The sequence below is a fragment of the Rhinolophus sinicus genome, chromosome 18, assembly GCF_057876585.1.
Source record: "Rhinolophus sinicus isolate RSI-liver-muscle chromosome 18, RSI-T2T, whole genome shotgun sequence".
Taxonomy (NCBI): Eukaryota; Metazoa; Chordata; class Mammalia; order Chiroptera; family Rhinolophidae; genus Rhinolophus; species Rhinolophus sinicus.
This window is the reverse complement of record NC_142518.1, coordinates 42,916,395-42,933,657: the sequence shown is the minus strand read 5'-3', so window position 1 is coordinate 42,933,657 and position 17,263 is coordinate 42,916,395. Positions and strand designations below refer to the sequence as shown.

Sequence of the window (17,263 nt, the reverse complement as noted above, 5' to 3'; positions counted from 1 at the left end):
ATCATGACTTTCAATCTCATTAGGATGCTTTCGCAGGGCAAACCCCTAATTCTAGGGAGCTCCTGTGTATCTCTCTTTCTTTGATGCCTTTTATGTCCCTGTTCCACTACTCCACTAATGAAACTTTTCCTTCTTTTGCATATATTAGGTCCACTTCTCAGAGGAGAGGTTGGTGATATCTTAACTGTGGTGTTCAAGAATAATGCCAGCCGCCCCTACTCTGTGCATGCCCATGGGGTGCTAGAATCTAGTACTGGCTGGCCACTGGCTGCTGAGCCTGGTGAGTGGGAATACTTAGTGAAGGGGAAAAAGGTTTTGCAGCACTTCTTCTTCAGCCCTCTGTCTTGCTCCTAAAAAATATGCTCTTAGAGGACTGAAACAGGAATATTATCCAGGCCTAAGCCACACCCTGAGTTTGTCTCTATGAAATACTCATTTGCTCAGTTTTAGAACAGGCTACCTTAGGTTTTATGTTTTTTTGTTTCAAACACTCTTTTTTGTTTTGTTTTGTTTTGTTTTAACGCTGGTTACACATGGAGGCTTATACTAGTCTTAACTCTGAATAGAGACTGAGCTTCTAACCCTTCCCAGATCTGAAATTAACCTTGGCTATAGTATGAGCTCCTAATCATGGATAGAGAGTTACCTGTCTCAGACCACAAATTGATTCCTAACCCCAGCCGTAGATAAAGTTGTTGTCCCCTTAGTATAGACTAAACCCTAACCCCAGTCACATACTAAGCTCCTGATACTAAATTTAGAGTGACCATAATCTTGACCACATGCTATTCCATGCACTCATCCATTCATTCATTCGTTCATTCATTCTTCATTGAATAAATACTTACTGGAGGCCTAATGGTTGCAGGAACAATTTTAGAACATATGGATGCAGTGGGAAATAAAAGTTGTTTCTACCCTTAAAGAATTCGGGCTATTATCATAGAGAGACAAGTAAACTGGTAATTATAATGCAGTGTTTTAAGTGTTAAACAAGGGTTTTAAAGTGTGCTAGGGAGGTGTAGAAGAGGGTTTTTAATATAATGTTTGGATGGTCGAGGATGGCTTCCCAGAGTAAGTGATATCTCAAGTAAGATCTAAATCAGCAGTTCTCAAATTTTAGCATGCATCAGAATCACCTAGAAGGTTTGTTAAACAACAGATTTCTTGGATCAAACACCAGAGCCTCTGATTCAGTAGGTGTGGGATGGGGCTCAAGAATTTGCTATTTCAAACAAATTCCCAGGTCATTTGATGTTGCTGGGTCAGGAAGTACACTTTGAGAACAACTGATCTAAAGTTTGAGAAAGAAGCCAAGAGGTAAAGGGATCCTGTGAAAGAAAAGCAAAGAAAGGGAAGTTACAGATGTAGAAAACACAATGTGAAAAGACTCAGTAGAAAGAGAGATGAAAGTTGGAGTAGAGGAAAGAGGATAGGTTTTAAAAGATCGATGAGGTAGAATCAACAGGATTTGGTGATTAATTGGGTATTGAATGTGAGAAAGAGAATAATTCTTAAATAAAACCCATGTTTTTGGAGGAAAATTCTGAAATGTTGTCCCAGTTTTTGGCTTGGAAAACCATGTAAAGTTGTGATGCCATTCACCAAGATAGGGAACATGGGAGGGAGCTAGGTTGAGATCGGGGAGATCAGATGATGATGTGCTCACTTTTGAATTGGTTGAATTTGAGATGTCTGTAAGACAATCAAATATAGATATCTAACAAATATAAAGCTCTGGAGCTCAGGAGAAAGGTATGATCTGAAGGAATGATGTAAGAAGCATCAACATTTAAGTAGTAACTGAAGGCAAAGGTGTAACACAGTCACCTTGGAAGAGTATACTAAATGAGGCAGTAAGATCCTAGGATAAGACCCTGAGGAAGACCAATATTTAAGGGAAGTACTCATTGAAAAGTAAGCCTGAGAAAAAGTAAGCAAGATGTTAGAAATAAAACCAGAAGAATATGGTATCAAAAATGTTAAAAAGGAGATCATTTCAAAAATGAGGTCAACAGTTTTAGCTGCTTCCGAGAGGTTAAATAAAATCAGAATGGAATATTTCCCATTGGATATAGCAACAAGGGAACATTTCCCATTATATATTGCAACAGGGGAGTGGCTGGAAATTTTAATAAGTTGGTGGGAATAGAAGACAGGTTAGAATGGACCAAAGATTAATTGGAAGATGTGGGAGTAGAAACAGTGAGTGTGGTTTAATTTTAAGATTTAGGGGGAACAATTTCAGGTGATGAAAAGGTTTGGGGCTTTACACTGGTACTGGGATCAAGGAGCTTATAGGCTAGAATGTTGGATGAGTCATCCACATAGACTTTGATGTCACTCAGAAGAATGGGGGAGATTGGGGTGAAAGGAATATGGTGATTTAGGCACTAAAATAATCAATATATTACTAAAAGCATAGAAGGGATACATTGGAAGCAAGGAAACCAGTTAAAAGGTTGTTGTAGTAATCCATAAAAGTGATGATAATAACAGAAGTGGTAGACATGCGGATTGAAAGAATTAGCTAAGTCTGAGAGATGTTAAGGGAGAATCAATAGGATATGATGATTAAATAAGTGTGTAGGATATAAGAGAGATTGTGGAGTTAAGGATAACAAACAAATTTTTGGATTAAGCACCTGGATGCTAGTACCACTCACAAAAAAGAGGGTAAGGGGGATCGAATATATGGTGATGGAAGGAGAACTGATTCTGGGTGATGAACACACAATGGGATTTATAGATGATGTAATACAGAATTGTACACCTGAAATCTATGTAATTTTACTAACAATTGTCACCCCAATAAATTTAATAAAATAAAATTAAAAAAAAAAAGAAATGCAGGGAGCAGGGGGTGTTTCTGTTTGTTTACTTAGAGGGGAAATATATTAAGTTTATTTTTTAACATCTTGAATGTGAGGTACCTGTAAGACATCCATATGGTGAGTTGACCTGTGCCTGTAACTGGGTGAAGTGGTTATGTGAGTTAGGAAAACGTCTGCACTGAAGATATAGCTATCTTACTTTCAAGGGGCTAGAAAGAGGAAGCCTTGCTCAGGCCTTTAAGTCAATGCTTTATTTTCCAATTCATCTGTTATCAGAGTTCTGCAACATGGGCTTATGGACACTGGCTCATCTATTACGTACAGAAGTACTTTGATTCTCATTTGGCTACTATCTTTTTTTATATTAATTTCAGGTGTACAAAACAACATAATGATTAGACATTTACACCCCTCACAAAGTGATAACCCCTCACAAGACTACTACCACTCTGACATTGTACAGTGTTTCCCCGAAAATAAGACCTAGCCAGACCATCAGCTCTAATGCATCTTTTGGAGCAAAAATTAATATAAGACCTGGTATTATATTATATTATATTATATTATATTATATTATATTATATTATATTATATTATATTGTATTATAGACCCAGTCTTATAGTAAAATAAGACCAGGTTTTATATTAATTTTTGCTCCAAAAGATGCATTAGAGCTGATGGTCCGGCTAGGTCTTATTTTCAAAGAAACGGTATATTGCTGTTGGAATACCATTGACTATATTCCCTATGCTATACTTTATATCCCGTGATGGTATATGCATATAAATAAGAAGGTGCCAAAAAAATGCATACACATTTTAAGAAAGGAAAAACTGTATTAAAATTGTAATAGTCAATATTCACTAATAATAAAAGATGAATACAAGTTACGTCTGACTTCTGCAATTACAAGAGGTGCTTAAAGTGGTTACCATCAGTGTCTAGATACTTCTGATTATGGTGAACTACTGCTTGAGCAACATTGACCAAAGTGTCCCCTTGTATACATTTTTTGGCATCCCTGGTGAATGTGTGTGTGTGTGTGTGTGTGTGTGTGTGTGTGTTTATTAATTATAGGTCACATTCAATATTATCCTACTTCACCTTCAGGTGTACAACACAGTGGTCAGGCATCTACATAGTCTATGAAGTGCTCATTCTGATAAGTCCAGTGCCCATACATAATCTTTACAACATTATTGATTATATTTCCCATACTGTATTTCATATCCCCATGACTATACTGTGACTACTAATTTGTACTTTCTAATCCCTTCATCTTCTCCCTCATCCCCATCCCCCTCCCATCTAGCAACCATCAGTTTTTTTAATTTTATTTAAATTTATTTACTTATTTTATTTTATTTTATTAAATTTATTGGGGTGACAATTGTTAGTAAAATTACATAGATTTCAGGTGTACAATTCTGTATTACATCATCTATAAATCCCATTGTGTGTACACCACCCAGAGTCAGTTTTCATTCCATCACCATATATTTGATTCCCTTTACCCTCATATACCACCCTCCTCCCCCTTACCCTGTGGTAACCACTAAACTATTGTCTGTGTCTATGAGTTTTTGTTTCTCATTTGTTTGTCTTGTTCTTTTCTTGTTTTTGGTTTATATACCACATATCACTGAAATCATATGGTTCTCTGCTTTTTCTGTCTGACTTATTTCACTTAGCATTATACTCTCAAGATCCATCCATGTTGTCACAAATGGTCCTATTTCATCTTTTCTTAACACCGAATAATATTCCATTGGGTATATATATCACAACTTCTTTACCTATTCATCTATCGAAGGACATTTTGGTTGTTTCCATGGTTTGGCCACTGTAAATAAAGCTGCAATGAATATTGGAGCACACGTGTCTTTATGGATAAATGTTTTCAGATTTTTTGGGTAGATACCCAGGAGAGGGATTGCTGGGTCATATGGTAATTCTGTTTTTAATTTTTTGAGGAACCACCACACTGCCTTCCATAGTGGCTGCACCAGTCTGCATTCCCACCAACAGTGTACGAGGGTTCCTTTTTTTCCACAGCCTCTCCAACACTTGTTACTATTTGTCTTGTTGATGACAGCCATTCTAACAGGGGTGAGGTGATATCTAATTGTGGTTTTTATTTGCATTTCTCTGATGATTAGTGATGTTGAGCATTTTTTCATATGTCTATTTGCCATTTGTATGTCCTCTTTGGAGAAAAGTCTCTTCAGGTCGTCTTCCCATTTTTCAATTGGGTTGTTTGTTCTTTTGTTGTTGATTTGCATGAGTTCCTTGTATATTCTGGATACTAGCCCCTTATCGGGGGCACTGTTTGCAAAAATCTTCTCCCATTCAGTAGGTTGCCTCTTTATTTTGTCGATGCTTTCTTTTGCTGTGCAGAAGCTTTTAAGTTTGATATAATCCCATTCATATTTATTTTAGCTTTTACTTCCCTTGTCTTTGGAGTCAAGTTCATGAAATGCTCTTTGAACCCAAGGTCCATAAGTTTAGTACCTATGTTTTCTTCTATGCATTTTATTGTTTGAGGTCTTAAGCTTAAGTCTTTGATCCATTTTGAATTAATTTTGGTACATAGTGACAGCAGTCCAGTTTTATTCTTTTGCACGTGGCTTTGCAATTCTGCCAGCACCATTTATTGAAGAGGCTGTCTTTTCTCCATTGTATGTTTTTTTTCCCTTCTTTGTCAAAAACTATCTGTCAATATTTATGTGGTTTTATTTCTGGGTTCTCAAGTCTATTCCATTGGTCCACATGTCCGTTTTTCTGCCAATACCGTGCTGTTTTGATTATTGTAGTCCTGCAGTGAAACCTAAAGTCAGGGAGTGTGATACCTCCAGCATTGTTCTTTTTTCTTAAGATTGCTTTGTCTATTCAGGGTCTTTTATGGTTCCAAACAAATCCGATGATTTTTTTCTTCTATTTCTTTAAAAAATGCCATTGGATTTTGATGGGGATTGCATTAAATCTGTATATTGCTTTGGGTAATATAGGCATTTTAACTATGTTGATTCTTCCAATCCATGAGCATGGAATGTCTTTCCATTTCTTTGTGTCTTCTTCAATTTCTTCTAAAAATGTCTTGTAGTTTTCAGAGTATAGGTCTTTCACATCCTTGGTTAAGTTTATTCCTAGGTATTTTATTCTTTTTCTTGCAATTGCAAAAGGAATTCTTTTTTGTTTGTTTGTTTGTTTGTTTGTTTCTTTTCCTGAGATTTCACTGTTAGTATACAGGTATGCAATGGACTTTTGTACGTTGATTTTATAGCCTGCAGCATTACTGTAGTCGTTGAATGTTTCTAGTAGCTTTTTGGTGCAATCTTTAGGGTTTTCTATATATAGCACAATGTAATCTGCAAAGAGTGACAATTTAACTTCATTCATAGTTTGGATGACTTTTATTTCTTTCTCTTCCTTGATTGCTCTGGCAAGGACTTCCAAAACTATGTTTAAAAGCAGAGGTGATGGGGACAGCCCTGTTGTATTCCTGAAAGTAGAGCAAAGGGCTTCAATTTTTCACCGTTAATTATGAGATTAGCTGAGGGTTTGTCATACATTGCCTTTATTATGTTAAGGTATTTTCCTTCTATGCCTACTTTATTAAGTGTTTTAATCATAAATGGATTTTGTGTCTTGTCAAATGCTTTTTCTGCATCAATTGATATAATCGTATGACTTTTGTCCTTTATTTTGTTTATGTGATTTATCACATTGATAGATTCGCACATGTTGAACCATCCTTGTGACTCTGGAATGAACCCCACTTGGTAGTGATGAATAATCTTTTTACTGCATCGTTGCATTTGATTTGCTAGAATTTTGTTTAGGATTTTTGCATCTGTATTCATCAGAGATTTTGTTTTTTTGTGTTGTCCTTACCAGAATTTGGTTATGTTCACCTCACAAAATGAGTTAGGGAGTACTATCTCTTCTTCAATATTTGGAAGTGTTTGAGCAGGATTGGTATTAGATCCTCTTTGAAGGTTTGGTAGAGTTCACTAGTGAAGCCATCTGGTCCTGGACTTTTCCTTTTGGGAAGGTTTTGAATGACTGATTCAATTTCGTTCCTGATGATCGGTATGTTTAGATTTTTCACTTCTTCATGGTTCAGCCTAGGAAGGCTATATGTTTCTAAGAACTTGTCCATTTCTTCTAGGTTATTGAATTTGGTGGCATACAGTCCTTCATAGTATTCTTGGATGATCCTTTGTATTTCTGTGGTGTCCGTGATAACTTCCCCTTTTTCATTTCTGATTTTGTTAATTAGTGTCTTCTCTCTTTTTATCTTCATGAGACTAGCCAAGGGTTTGTCAATTTTGTTAATCTTTTCAAAGAACCAGCTCTTTGTCACATTAATTTTTTCTATTGTCTTTTTGTTCTCTATTCCATTTTGTTCTGCTATGATATTTATTATTTCCTTTCTTCTGCTGACCTTGGGTTTCACTTGTTCTTTTTCCAGTTCTTTAAGGTGTAAAGTGAGATTATTTATTTGGGATTTTTCTTGTTTCTTGATATAGGCCTGTATTTATATAAATTCCCCTCTTAAAACTGCTTGTGCTGTGTCCCAAAATTTTTGGTAGGATGTGTTTTCATTCACATTTGTTCCTATGTATCTTTTGATCTCTCCTCTAATTTCTTCTTTGACCTGGTCGTTCTTTAAAAGTATGTTGTTTAATCTCCATGTGTTTGTGCTTTTTCCTGCTTTCTTTTTACAATTGATATGCAGTTTCAAAGTCTTGTGATCAGAGAATATGCTTGGTACGATTTCAATCTTCTTAAATTTCTGAGGTTAGTTTTATGTCCCAATATATGGTCTATCCTTGAGAATTGTCCATGTATACTAGAAAAAAAAATGTATAGTCTGATGTTTTAGGATGAAGTGCTCTATATATGTCAATTATGTACATTTCACCGAATGTGTTATTTAGGGCTACTATTTCTTTATTTATTTTCTGTTTGGATGATGTATCCATACCTGCCAATGATGTATTTAAGTCCCCTAGTATAATTGTGTTTTAGTCAATTTCTCCCTTTAGTTCTGTTAGTAGTTGCTTGGCATATTTCGGTGCTCCCTGATTGGGGGCATAAATATTGATGACTGTTATGTCTTCTTTTTGTATAGTCCCCTTTACCATTATGAAATGTCCATCGTTGTCTCTTGTTACCTTTTTCACCCTGAATTCTGTTTCATCTGATATCAGTATGAATACACCTGATTTTCTCTGGATTCCATTTGCTTGGAGTGTCAATTTCCTCCCTTTCACTTTGAGTCTATGCTTGTCCTTGTAGCTGAGATGTGTCTCTTGGAGACAGCATATGGTTGGGTTAGTTTTTTGATCCAATCTGCTACTCTGTGCCTTTTTATTGGTGAGTTCAGTCCTTTTACATTTAGGGTGATTATTGATATGTGAGGATTTCCTATCATTCTATGTTTAGTTTTCTGGTAATTCTTTGTCTCCATTGTTTCTTTTTTGTTGTTGTTGTTGTCTATTATTTCTGTGTTATGGTATTCTATGATGTTTCCCTCTGTTTCTTCTTTTATTTCAGTATATATTTCAGTTCTGGATTTTTTTTCTTGAGTGGTTATCATTAAGTTTATGTAAAAGAAACTTTGATGTTTAGAGTATTCCATTTTCTACAGCACGCTTACTTTCTCCATTCCCATATTCCTGTTCAGGCCTTTATTCTTCCCCTTTTTATGTTTTGGTTCCCACAAATTGTCCCTGTTGATGGTGGTCGAATAGCCTCCTTTAGTTTTTCTTGTAGTGCAGGTCGTTTATTTGAAAATTCCCTCAGCTTCTCTATATCTGGAAAGGACTTTATTCCTGTTTATATCTACAGTATCTCTTTAGTCGATATATTATTCTTGGCTCATAATTTGTCTCTTTCAATAGCTTGAATGTTTGGTTCCACTCCCTCCTGGTTTGTAGAGTTTCTGCTGAGAAATCTGATGATAATCTATTGGGCTTTCCTCTGTAGGTTATCGTCTTCTTTACCCTGGCTGCCTTGAGGACTTTTTCTTTGTCGTTGATTTTTGACAGGTTCAATACAATGTGCCTTGTGGAAAGCCTGTTGGGGTTGAGATAATTAGGTGTTTATTTGCTTCTTGGATTCGAAGATCCAGTTCTTTCCACAAGTTTGGCAAGTTCTCATTGACTACTTGTTTGAATATACTCTCTGTTCCCTTCTCTCTTTCTTCTTCTGGAATGCCCATTATTCTTATATTGCTCTTTCTTATGGAGTCAGAAAGTTCTTGTCGAGTTCTTTCATTTCTTTTAAGTCTCAAGTCTCTTTCTTCTTCCATCCATGTCATTTCCAGGTTTCTATCTTCGATGTCACTGATTCTTTCCTCCATCTGGTCAACTCTTCTACATAAGCTAGCTATTGCATTCTTCATGTCTTCTATTGAGTTCTTAATCTCCAGCAATTCCATTTGGTTCTTTTTTAAAATTTCAATCTCTTTGGTAAAATTTTCATGTTGTTCTTTGATTGTGTTTCTGAGTTCATTAAACTGCCTTTCTGTGTTTTCTTGCATCTCGTTGAGTTTTTTCAGAACCGCAGTCTTGAATTCTCTGTCATTTAAGTCACATATTTCCATATCTTTAAGTTCATTTTCTAGAGACTTTTCACTTTCTTCTGAGCTGTGTTGTTGCCTTGATTATTCATGGCAATTAATGATTTGTTATTTCTCTTCCTAGACATCTACAGGAGTGGGTTCTGCAACAGGTTGATAGTAACAGGTCTTTCTTTTGTTTTCCAGTATGTCTTGGTAGAATGTTTTATTTTCTCTCTGACTGCAGCCTTTTTTTTGTCTCTCACACTGCAGTGTTATGTTTTCTCTGCACTATTCCAGCTTCTCACACAATGGGGACATTTCCTGGAAGGCAGCCTTCTCCTCTGTTAACAGTTCTCCTGAATCATAGGGCGCTGCTTCGTGTGGGTATGTGGAGAGCTTCTGAAGTTCCAATGCTCTTCCTGTACCAGATTCAGAGCCCGTATGTTTCAGCAGTTCTGTTTACTCCTGCAGGGACCCGCCTAGATAGGTGTGGACAGCAGCGGGGTGGGTTGTGAGAGGTGACCCAGAGCAATGGCGGCGACCACCAGCACAGGCGGTCCTGCTTCCACAGCTTCCTCCCCTTTGCCAGAATTAGTTGGCTTGCGAATCTGTGTCTGTGGACCACAGTTCTCAGAACAGCAAATATTCTGTTCTTTTGATCTGACACTGCTACTTTCTTCTAGCATGCGGCATGTGGGTGTGGGGTGAGCTCTGGGAGGGTAAGGAGGGGACGGCTAGCCTCAGTGCCAAAGACTTCCATTCTCTGCAGTAGTGTGGGCTTAAATCACCGTTTTAAGCCTCCTTCCCTCAGTCTTTGTTCTGAGGTTCCGCATTGAGCTTTTGGTTTAGTCGTGTTATATGCTGTCTCCTAAGCCTTGTTGGCCATAAATCGAGCCCTATGAGTCCGAGTTCTTCCTTCTCCTGCATCTGCTGCAGTTCTAGGATGCAGCAAGCTTGGAGCACTGAGCTAGGTCTGCGTCCTGTGCTGCGCAGCCCGGTCTCTGCACTTCTCCTTTCTCTCCTCCCCCGCTTGTGCAATTTGCCCACCTTTAGGATAAATCAGTAGTGAGCCTCTTCGTGTTGCCTGACTGCTGTGCAGGGAGTCCTTTGTGGAGTTATAGTTGTTCAATTTGTTGTAAATTCCAGGGAAGATTTCCAGAGGCTCACCTCACACCGCCATTTTGATAACATCACTGAGCTTATATATTCCATATTTCAATGGGTTAAAATGATGAATTTCTGCCAGTTCATCTAAGAACCTCAACCGCTTTGCCAAAACATTACTAATATATTATGTAACACTTATGACAACCCTCCAATGATTTCTGGGTAATACAATTACCTATTTAAGACTTAGTGAACTTATTAGTAGAATTATGTTTGTGGACGTAACTCAATGAACCTGCAACAATCAAGGGCTGTAATGTAAGGTAAAAAAACTAAAATATGTTAAAGATGCTATCTGAATTGAACAAGAGTTTGGTAGTGCCTCCAGTCACCTGGCAGAAACAAACACTGGAGTTCATGAAGAACTAAACCTTTAGAAATTTACTGTACAATGTGGTGGACATAAGCCATGTGTATATTTAAATTTAAATTAGTTGAAATTAAATAGAACGAAAAATTATTTCATCACTCTGACTACATTTCATGTACTTAGAAGTCACATGTGGCTATTGGCCACCATATTACAGTACAAATATAAAACATTTTCATTGTCATAGAATGTTCTATTGGACAGTGCTGATTTATGAAAAAGAATGGGGAAGACAGTAGAGAAGATGCACCACAAATTTATACAATAAGAACAAGCTGAGCTATGCTTACAGTACAATCTATATTCTCTTGGAATTAGAATGAAATTAAGCTCTTTTTATTGCCACATACAAGTAAATTATGAGTCTTTCATTTAGATAGTGAACTCTGGGTACACATTTTTGCAAGTCTTTAGAGGAATATTCTGATGGTGATAGTTCAGATAGCAGGTACCTATCTACTAGCTTAAGGTTATAAATTTCACTTTTTTTTAACTTTGATATATTGGCTTATTTTGGTTCTGCTTTATTTAGCAGTTTCAGAGAAAGATGCATTAAAATACACAGCTATAACTGTTGTTTCAATTTTATACTTCCTTAAGTTCTGTCATGTGTTGCTTCATATATTTTGGGCCTGTATCATTGGATGCATGTATGTTTCTAATGGTTATATCTTCTCACACTGTTCTTTCTTTTCTTAGTATACACCCAGAGTGACTTTTAGGTTTTCTGATTTGATCAAGTGATTAATTTATTATGCCATTCACTGAAATGGTAATAAGTGTTGGGGGTTAGTGTCTGACTAGGTTTGGAAGGAGAAACAAGAGGTTTGTGAACAAAGGTGAGTTTGAGATGTCCATAAGAGTAAGGAATAAGATACATATATACATCTGAATCATGGAAGTGGGGGCAGCTTGGTATGGAGATACATATTTGGGAGTTAACAAATATAGATGATATTTAAAGACATGGGATGGTATTAAATTACCTAAGTGGAATATGTGGAGCACAGATGGTCCAGAACTGAGTTCTAGAGAACAGCAACACTTAAAGGTCAAGCAGGGAAGGTGACTAGAAGGTAGGAAGACTCCAAGGGAATGTGGTTTCAAGGAAACAAAAGCAATTGTTTAGAAAATGAAGTTGTTGTCAAATATGTCATATGTGGCTGAGAGGTAGAAGGAGTTTGGAAATAAAAAATGACCATTGGATTGTATGATAAGCCAAAAAAATGGTCTCTCAATGATGTCTACATTCTAATCCCTGGAACCTAGGCATATGTTATGTTAAATGGCAATGGTGAATTAAAATTGTAGATAGAATTATAGTTGCTAATCAGCTAATTATAGATCGGGAAATTATCCTAGAGTACCCAATGGACCCACGATAAACACAAGGGTCCTTATAAGTGGAAGAAATAGGCAAAGAGGTGAGAATGATGAAGTATGAGAACTTGACTGACGGTTGCTGGCTTTTAATATGGAGGAAGAGGACATAACCTCTAGAAACTAGAAAAGGCAAGGAAATGGATTTTCTTTTTTTAAATAATTGTTTTATATTTCAATTACTGTTGACATACAATATAATATTAATTTCAGGTGTACCACATAGTGATTAGACATTTACATAACTTATGAAGTGTTCACCCCAATAAATCTAATACCCACCTGACACCAAGCATAGTTATTACCATATTAGTGACTATATTCCCTATGCTAGACTTTACATCCCCATGACTATTTTGTAACTACCAATTTGTACTTCTTAATGCCTTCACCTTTTTCACCTACCCCCTTCACAACTGGCAACCATAAAAGTGTTCTTTATATCTATGAGTTTGTTTCTGTTTTGTTTCTTTAGATTCCACATACAAGTGAAATCATATGGCATTAGTCATTCTCTGACTTACTCCACTCAGCACAATGCTCTTTCGGTATATCCATGTTGTTGCAGATGACAAGATTTCATTCTTTTTTATGGCTGAGCAATATTCCATTGTATATATGTACCACCTCTTCTTTATCTATTCATCTAACTCATGCTCCAAAACTATTTTAAAAACTATGATTCTAATTTTATAAAATAGGAAAATATGCATACGCATACATACATATACATGTACCTAACTGTCTACATATATATTCCTTTTAGCAGTAAAAGGAAATTCACTTAAATATGACAGAGTACTGATATCTATATAATGTGATAAGTGTCTTTAATTTTCTTTTTTATACTTTTCATAGTTTCTAAAATATTCAGCACTGAACACGTTTTATTTGTATACATGTTGAAAAGTTTACTTTTAATCATAGAAGTAATACATGAATGCATTTTTGTTTTAAATATTCAAGTGGTACAGATAAGCAAAATCCCCTTAGTCCTACTCCCAATCTCAGCTCTCTTCTCTAAAGTAACCCATCTTACTAATTTTGTGTGTTTCCTTCTAGATTTCTTTCTATGCATTTACACACACTCTATATACATACACTTTATATACATGCATTACTTTACTAATCAGAAATATAATTATTGATTACTTTTATTCTAGAATGAAAAAAAAGAGATGTGTAGAGAAAGATAAAGTAATGAAAGGGACCAAAAGGGAAATTAGATTTGTGAGTGAACCAGGAGAAAGTGGTATGTAGACGTCAAACAGAGTTTTTAAAGAAGGAGTTGTGTAAGATGACAGATACTGCAGAGGGTAAGAATAATGTCTGAATCCTAGTCTCGTACCCAACTCCCACCCTCAGGAAACTATGCAGTCTTCATCTAGATGGCCAGCTAGAAGGGCTATCTTTGGACATTGTTTTGACATGCTAAAACTAAAAGAGGTAGGGAAGAAAGGTTTTATTGAGGCAGTCCAATGTGAAATGTGCCAGAGAGAATATGGGTTTGAAGTTACTTGCTTTAATTAACCTCTCATTCTTCAAAGAACTAGCATAAGTTCTTTGATCTATGAACAGCAAAGCTTAGCTGTAATAGTTATTCTAGTGCAGCTTGACCCATAGTGTCTCATTGGCTCACAGGTTTTAGCTACTTTTTTTGATGGGGAGATGGATGGAGATATTTACAGCAGGTGACTCACAAAGTTTATTCGGTTAACTTCCTAATTTGGAGCTCGTCAAAGTAGAAGCTTAGAGCAAAAGAAGGAATGAGGTCAGGTTTGGAGCCTTTGGAGGACATGGGAAGGATCAGACATTCCCAGTTCCATTCATGTAGCTGTCAAAGCTGGATTCCAAAGTGCAGAAACCAAGCTTCAATGGAAGACAGGAGTGAGGTGGACAAAGAGGCTTGGAACAGACATGAAGGGAATCAGGAGCTAAATGAGGAGATTCCTGGGCAGTTTCTGGGAACATCATCAAATTGTCAGACACTTGCATATTTTTGGGTGATGGTAGGTTAACATATTGGTTTGGCTTAAGCTTTGAGACATGAAACACAATGTCAGGACAAACACCTAAGGGCTCTAAAGTATCTACTGGCTTTGATAGTATGGAAGTTATTGTAGTTTGCATTAGTTTGCTAGGGCTGCCATAATGAAGTACCAAAAGCTGGGTGATTTAAACAATAGAAATGTATTGTATCATTTTGGAGAATAAAGTCCAAAAAAATTGTGTTGGCAGGGTTGGTTTCTTCTGAGGACTGTTAGGGAAGGCTCTCTTCTGGGCCTGTCTCCTTGGCTTGTAGATGACCATCATCTCCCTATGTCTCTTCACATTGTCTTCCCTCCATTTGTGTCTCTGTGTTAAAATCTCCCTTCCCCTGTTTTATAAGGATACCAGTTATATCGGATTAGGGCCCTGTTGTGCGGGGCGTCCGGCGGGGTCTCTGCTCCCGCTCCCCACAAGAGAATGCAGGATATGGTGAGGCCAAAAAGGAACACCCACAGAGCCATAATAGGGGAGTCATATCACTATATTCTCTCTGGCGGCATCTGCCTCTCTGCAATCCACTCTTGTTAGCTCAGCCACCATCTTCTTGCTAGCCCCCATTTTTCTGCTAGCCTAGCCACAGCAGTTATATTAGTGGCCAATGGCTCACTGGTTACAGCTGATGGCCAACTAGCCACAGCTGATGGCCATCCAATCACAGTTGATGGCCATTTACTACCTGAGCCAACACCTTTCTATGTGAGGCTGAGAGCCTGGAAACTGCTTTCTGGGGCTCTGTCCTCACAGGCCCACACTAATTACCTCATTTAAACTTGATTACTTGTGTAAAGACCCTACTTCCAAATAAGGTCACATTCTGAGGCGCTGGGGATGAGGACTTCAACATATGGGGGAGGGCACAAAAATCAACTGATAACAGAGGTTATGATAAGAAGAATTCTGGTGGAGTGGTAAAAGTCGTAGAAGCAAAACTGTGAAAGATTGAAGAGTGAATAGAAGGTGAGGAAGTGGAGACAGTAAAGCTGACAAACTTTCAAAAAGTTTAGCTGTAAGGGAAGACAGGGCTGGTGAGATAGTACCTTCAGGGTAACAGAGGAAAGGAGATACTTGAGAATATTTTATATGTGGGAAGAAACCAGCAGGGGAGAAGTTGAAGATCCAGGAGGGAGAGGAGATCTCAGTCTGGCAAGAAATGGGAGGGAGTTGCACTAGAGCTCTCATGGAAACATTAGCTTTGAATTGGAATAGTAGTGCTTCTTCCTTTGAGACTGCAGAGCTTAGTGGATATAAATATTGATATACTTACTGATGAGATGGAAAATGGGAATATGAGAGGTGAGAGCATTCATAGAGTGGTGTGGGGACAGAGCCCCAGAAAGCAGTTTCCAGGCTCTCGGCCTCACATAGAAAGGTGTTGGCTCAGGTAGTAAATGGCCATCACCTGTGATTGGATGGCCATCAGCTGTGGCTAGTTGGCCGTCAGCTGTAACCAGTGAGCCATTGGCCACTAATATAACTGCTGTGGCAATGCTAGCAAAAAAAGTGGAGGCTAGCAAGAAGATGGCGGCTGGGCTGGCAAGCGCAGATTGCAGTTAGGATGGTGGGTTGTAGACATTGTGGATCCAGCCTCCAGTGAGAGTATAGTGCCGCCAGAGAGAATATAGTGGTATGACTCCCCTACTTATGGCTCCGTGGGTGTTCCTTTTTGGCCTCACCATGTCCTGAGTTCTTATGTGGGGAGCGGGAGCAGAAACCCTGCCTGACTCCCTGCAAAAAAAATGGTGCAGCGAGCAGTGTCTCCCGCATGACACATGGCGTAGTCGGCAGGATATGGTGCCGGCCAAAGCTCTCCAAAGGACGGTGGAACAGTTTGTGTGTATGAACACTCAGTCTCTAGAAGACCAGGAGGAGCAGCTGCCAGAGAGCTGGACCCCCGTGGAGGGGTTGGAGGACGTGGACGGTTCTCCCACCAGCACAGGAAAAGCCATGCAGCTGCTGGAGAGATGGAGCCCCGTTGAGAGGTGGAAAGATGTGGATGGTTCCCCAACCAGCACAGGCCAGAGAAAGCAAAGGTCGTTGCGGCCCTGTGGGCCGGGAAGTTTCTGCTCAGGCAGCTGGGATGCGGGACTTGTCCCAGGAGGAAAGGCTTGCTGAGTCCTCCATGGGAAATGAGGGTGAGGTCAAGGTTGTCCCTCACCCCCAGGACAGCCCTTGCGAATGACTATGGACTATGGGGAATTGCCTTCCATCCCTAATTTAATGGACAGCTTGACTGTTTGTTTGGGAACATAACACCATGTAGTGGAACTGGCGGATATTTGCTTTTGTGTCTTGACTGGCCACCATTGAGAATATGTAAGCACCTTGATTGTGAGTCTCTGTTGTTCCAGCATGGTACCCTGAGAGGCCCAGAGAGAGTGGCAGTGCCCTGAGATACCCTGGCTGAGTCCAGGAAGTCTGGCTGTGTCCAGAGAGAGTGGCAGTGCCCCAAGAAACCCTGGCTGTGCCCGGGGAGACTGGTGGTGCCCTAAGAAGCCCAGGAAGTCTGTCCTCACCCAGAAGTACTGGTGGTGCCCTGAGAAACCATGGCTGTGTCCGGGAAAACTACTGGTACCCTAAGAAGCCCAGGAAGTCTGGCTGTGCCCAGAAGGACTGGTGGTGCCTTGAGAAACCCTGGCTGTGCCCAGAGAGCCTGGTTGTGTCCAGGATATTGCATTCACCTCAGGCTCCTCGCACAGGGCCCCTCACGGAAGACGCTTGTCATGTAGATTGTGAGGCGAGAGCCTATAGGGGTGGAGTGTGGGAACAGAGCCCCAGAAAGCAGTTTCCAGGCTCTCAGCCTCACATAGAAAGGTGTTGGCTCAGGTAGTAAATGGCCATCAACTGTGATTGGATGGCCATCAGCTATGGCTAGTTGGCCGTCAGCTGTATCC

The 17,263-nt window shown here is 38.8% G+C and overlaps 1 protein-coding gene across 7 annotated transcripts in view; it reads left to right on the top strand.

Moving 5' to 3' along the window:
• Positions 1-17,263, top strand: part of HEPH (hephaestin) — an 89,278-nt gene that overhangs the window by 51,247 nt on the left and 20,768 nt on the right. For 6 of the 7 annotated variants that reach the window (XM_019717518.3, XM_019717521.3, XM_019717522.3 and 3 more), the window contains exon 15: positions 149-280. The exons of the other annotated variant lie outside the window; for it this stretch is intronic. In XM_019717518.3, coding sequence (XP_019573077.2) covers positions 149-280 — 132 coding nt within the window. The remainder of the gene's footprint in view (positions 1-148; positions 281-17,263) is intronic. 7 annotated transcript variants of the gene reach the window in all.